The 3,606-nt window shown below is 35.0% G+C and overlaps 1 protein-coding gene across 1 annotated transcript; it reads right to left on the bottom strand.

Annotated features, from left to right (window-relative positions):
* Positions 1-314: 314 nt before the first annotated feature.
* LOC107790219 (proline dehydrogenase 2, mitochondrial-like) lies at positions 315-2,688 on the bottom strand. Its single transcript, NM_001325490.1, is given in 4 exon segments — positions 315-693; positions 780-1,017; positions 1,107-1,752; positions 2,071-2,688. Coding segments are annotated over 4 exon segments (1,500 nt in total). The 5' UTR covers positions 2,647-2,688; the 3' UTR covers positions 315-653.
* Between the last annotated feature and the right edge of the window lie 918 nt (positions 2,689-3,606).

The following is a 3,606-nucleotide window of genomic DNA, read 5'->3' as shown; positions in this document are numbered from 1 at the left end:
TATAGCCCGTTTGGAAGTATTTTGTGGGTCAAAAGGGTTTTTTCCAAAAATTGAGGTGTAAAAAAATGCAGAGAAAGAGAAACAATTTTGGAAAAACACAAAATATTAGCTTCTCTCCAAAGCATTTTTTTTTAAAAGCACTTTTGAGATAAAATATTTTTCAAAATAAGCTGAATCTTGTATTAGATGTGTGCTTTTTGCATCTTTAGTAAGTTTTATAGTTGAGGAACATTAAATCTTAATCATGGCCAATAAATCATAAATAACATGCCATATAATCATGAGGGAGAAAGAAATAAACACTTTTAATTATTCAACAATTCGTCTCCACTTTGGGTACCTTTCTTCCATATCTAATAGGAAACCAAATATAACAAAGGTGCTACAACAGATGGAGAAAGATACTACAAGAGGACCATTTTCTGATCAGTGAGGATACCAACTCTAAGATTACTTAAGAGGCTACGCACATAGCTTATTTTCATAAAATAACACAAGAAGATATTCCCCGAGTATGCTCCTTGTGCATTTTAACCACTTGGTTTGCCTGATCAAGATCATTTCTGCCACGCCATTGAATTATTTACAGTAGTTGGGTGATGGTTCCTCGCTTATTCTTACTACTAATATAGTCTTCCATTGTCAATCAGAAGTCAAGAAGTTGCGACTTTAAGTCTCCTGCTCAACTCCTTCCTGCAAACACAAATGGACTCAAATTAAGAACATGGAGCATAATACTGTTATTTATATATTTTTAGATTTTTTTTACTGATGTTTACCTCATGAGTTGCCTGTCGAATGCCGATGTAGATAACATGCCTCTGTTTTCTTCAGCTCTCCTCATAAGGTAGTGCATAATCTGGTCAACAGGTCCAAATGGCAAATACTTGCTCACTTGAAATCCTGCATTTCTCAGCCCAAAAGTAAGTCCCTCTGCCATACCATATAGCTGAGCAAATTGGAGCTTTTGACTATCCTTGATTCCCATATCTATTGCTTTAGTTGCAGCAAGCTTTCCTATTTATGACAAACACATTATACCGGTTAGACAACAACTTTAAAATTCATCAAACATAAATAAAAGACCAAACTTTTTCGATCATTACCTGACTCAATGTTATGAGTAGCAAGAACAACTGCTCCAGAGCCATTAGCAATCTCTTCGATCATAAACTCAGCACAAGAATTGAAGCAAGCATGTGTTTGTTCAATGCTATCATGAATAGGAGATTGGAATCCTAATCGAGAAGCCAACTCTCTTTCACTACACATATAAGCACCTCTCACCAACTTAAATCCCATTGGAACTCCCATTTTCTCTGCAGCTTTTTTCGCTATCGCCATTCTTTCTTTCGCATCTTTCAAGTAAGCTTGAATTGTTCCGAAAATCAACGGGCCGTCGTCTTTGTGGTACTTAATTGCTGCAGAATAAGCCATGTAATCAATTCCAGGTTGAATAGTTGTATCCTCGGCATCAATGAGTAAAGGAACATCGTGTTCCAAACATTTCTCGCAAATTTTCGTTAGTCTTTCATGAGCTAATTGTAGATCACGCTCTTCCTCTACCGTTAGAGGCTCTGGTTTTTTCGAAGTGTGATAAAGAGGGCTTGATTCGGCGAAAAGTGGAAGTGTCTTTTGCTTCCATGGAAGATTGAATGAAGGATCTTTGTGTTCCCATCTCAGCAAATCACTCATTCTTTTGAGCAGCCGAGGTGTACAAATTGCAGTTATCTTCACCACCACAAAGCTAGTCTGTTTCATCATAACGGAGTAACATTATTAGAGATCTTTTGATGTATACATTCCATTTCATTCAGACAAAAACAAAAAGTGAGATCTTTATTGTTGATTGAAAGTAGATCCAAGAATTTTGGAAGAATCTTTCAGATTCTTTTAGTATAAAAGTGAATCTTTGAATTCCTTTTTCGTTAATAAAATCATTCAAAAAAAAAAATATTAAATTGTGTACAGAAGATCTTCCTTTTCAGGAATATTAAAATATTACTATACTAAATTACTAGTATCTGTCTGTTAAAATTCTGAAAAACAACTTAAGGAATTGGATCTTACCGAAGATTGTGGTAGTGATTTGGTTGATTCAATTGTCTGAATAAAGGCTTTCATACTCTGTTCACAAGACTCATTATTGGTGGCATGTTCCACCCCATAATCAAGCATGGCTTTTAAGCCGCCGTCCGATAGTTTGCTAACGGTCCTACGGACTTCCGTTAAGTCTTTTCCAGCACAAAAATGTTCATAAAATGTATTCTTAACAAATCCCAGCATTACCTCCCTAAAAATAGGCATTTCCATGAGCTTAGAATTCATTACCCACATCCCCATATCAACCATTGGATCAATCGCTGCCATCTGTAGCGTCAGCGTTGATCTTATCAACTTTGAGGTAGGAACGCCGTAGAACAGCTCCTTAACATCGTCAAAATTGATAATGTTATTCTTGTCAGGGACTGTATTAATCTGTGGTACGGTATCCACCAGATTTGGTGTCGTGACGGTGGTGGCGTTAAAATCGCCGGTGAAACTTAAAGGCGGGACGGCGGAAAGGGGAGACGGAGCTGAGTTTAAACGGCGGACATGAAATCCGAGGTTCTTGAGTAGTTTCGGACAAACAACCTTGTTGGCCATGCAACGGTGGACGGCGGAATTTGTATTTTGTGTGTGTTTATTTCTTTCTCTGTTTAATGAATGTGTAAAGTTTCTGAATGTTGCATGGTATTTATAGAAGAGGAACAATGTATATCTGGTCAAAGTGATAACTTAAAATACGGGTAATTTCTAGAATTTTTAAATCATGCTGAGTAGATGCTGTGTTGTGACTGACGATGTATCACTGTGGATAGTCAGTACCACCATTTGTATTTCACGGTTAAATTTTTATCTCTTAGCTGTTATTTGTTCCACTTGTCTTGGATTCGCCTTTTTGTACTACATTTAATTATGATTGAATATTTTCCTAGTTTCTTGGACGCTTCTGAATATTAAGTTCGTGACCACTTTGCACTACAACTTATTTTTTGCTTTGCGGCTCTATACATGCTTTTTGGAAATAATTCTTTTTTTAAAGCCCTCTTGTTAGAAAATTAATACCAACTTAGATTATTCTTCTATTGTTAAGCCAACTTGTTAGAATTAATACCCACTTTACTAGTTAACCAATGATTTCACTTGATAATCTATTTTTCATCATTCGGAATAAATAAAAAATATGGTTTCAAAGAATCAGAATCTCCGCCTCAATATCAGATTCCAAAAGGGAATCTTTAGATCATGCATGGCTAGTAAATTTGATCAAAATGCCCATACTATCATATGGGAGCAATAAATAAATGCATGTAATTTTAATAATTTTGCGTACACTAACTTGCAAAACATCAATTACTTTTTATTAATTTCACCTTATTAAAAATTTTAATCTTTTTCCTGGTGTTAATCTTCAAAAATGTTACTTCTATCATTCTAAGGGTAAAAGGGAAAAGAAATTAATTTTATTTTGACAATTTATTACCATAATAATAAAGGACAAGAGTATCTATTATCTTTACTGGAATTCAAATCATTATAATCAAAGTTTAAAAATCCTTAAAA

This window comes from Nicotiana tabacum, chromosome 3 (genome assembly GCF_000715075.1).
Source record: "Nicotiana tabacum cultivar K326 chromosome 3, ASM71507v2, whole genome shotgun sequence".
In the NCBI taxonomy this organism is placed as follows: domain Eukaryota; kingdom Viridiplantae; phylum Streptophyta; class Magnoliopsida; order Solanales; family Solanaceae; genus Nicotiana; species Nicotiana tabacum.
Note: the sequence above shows the minus strand (reverse complement) of the source record. Positions and strands in the feature narration are given on the sequence as shown.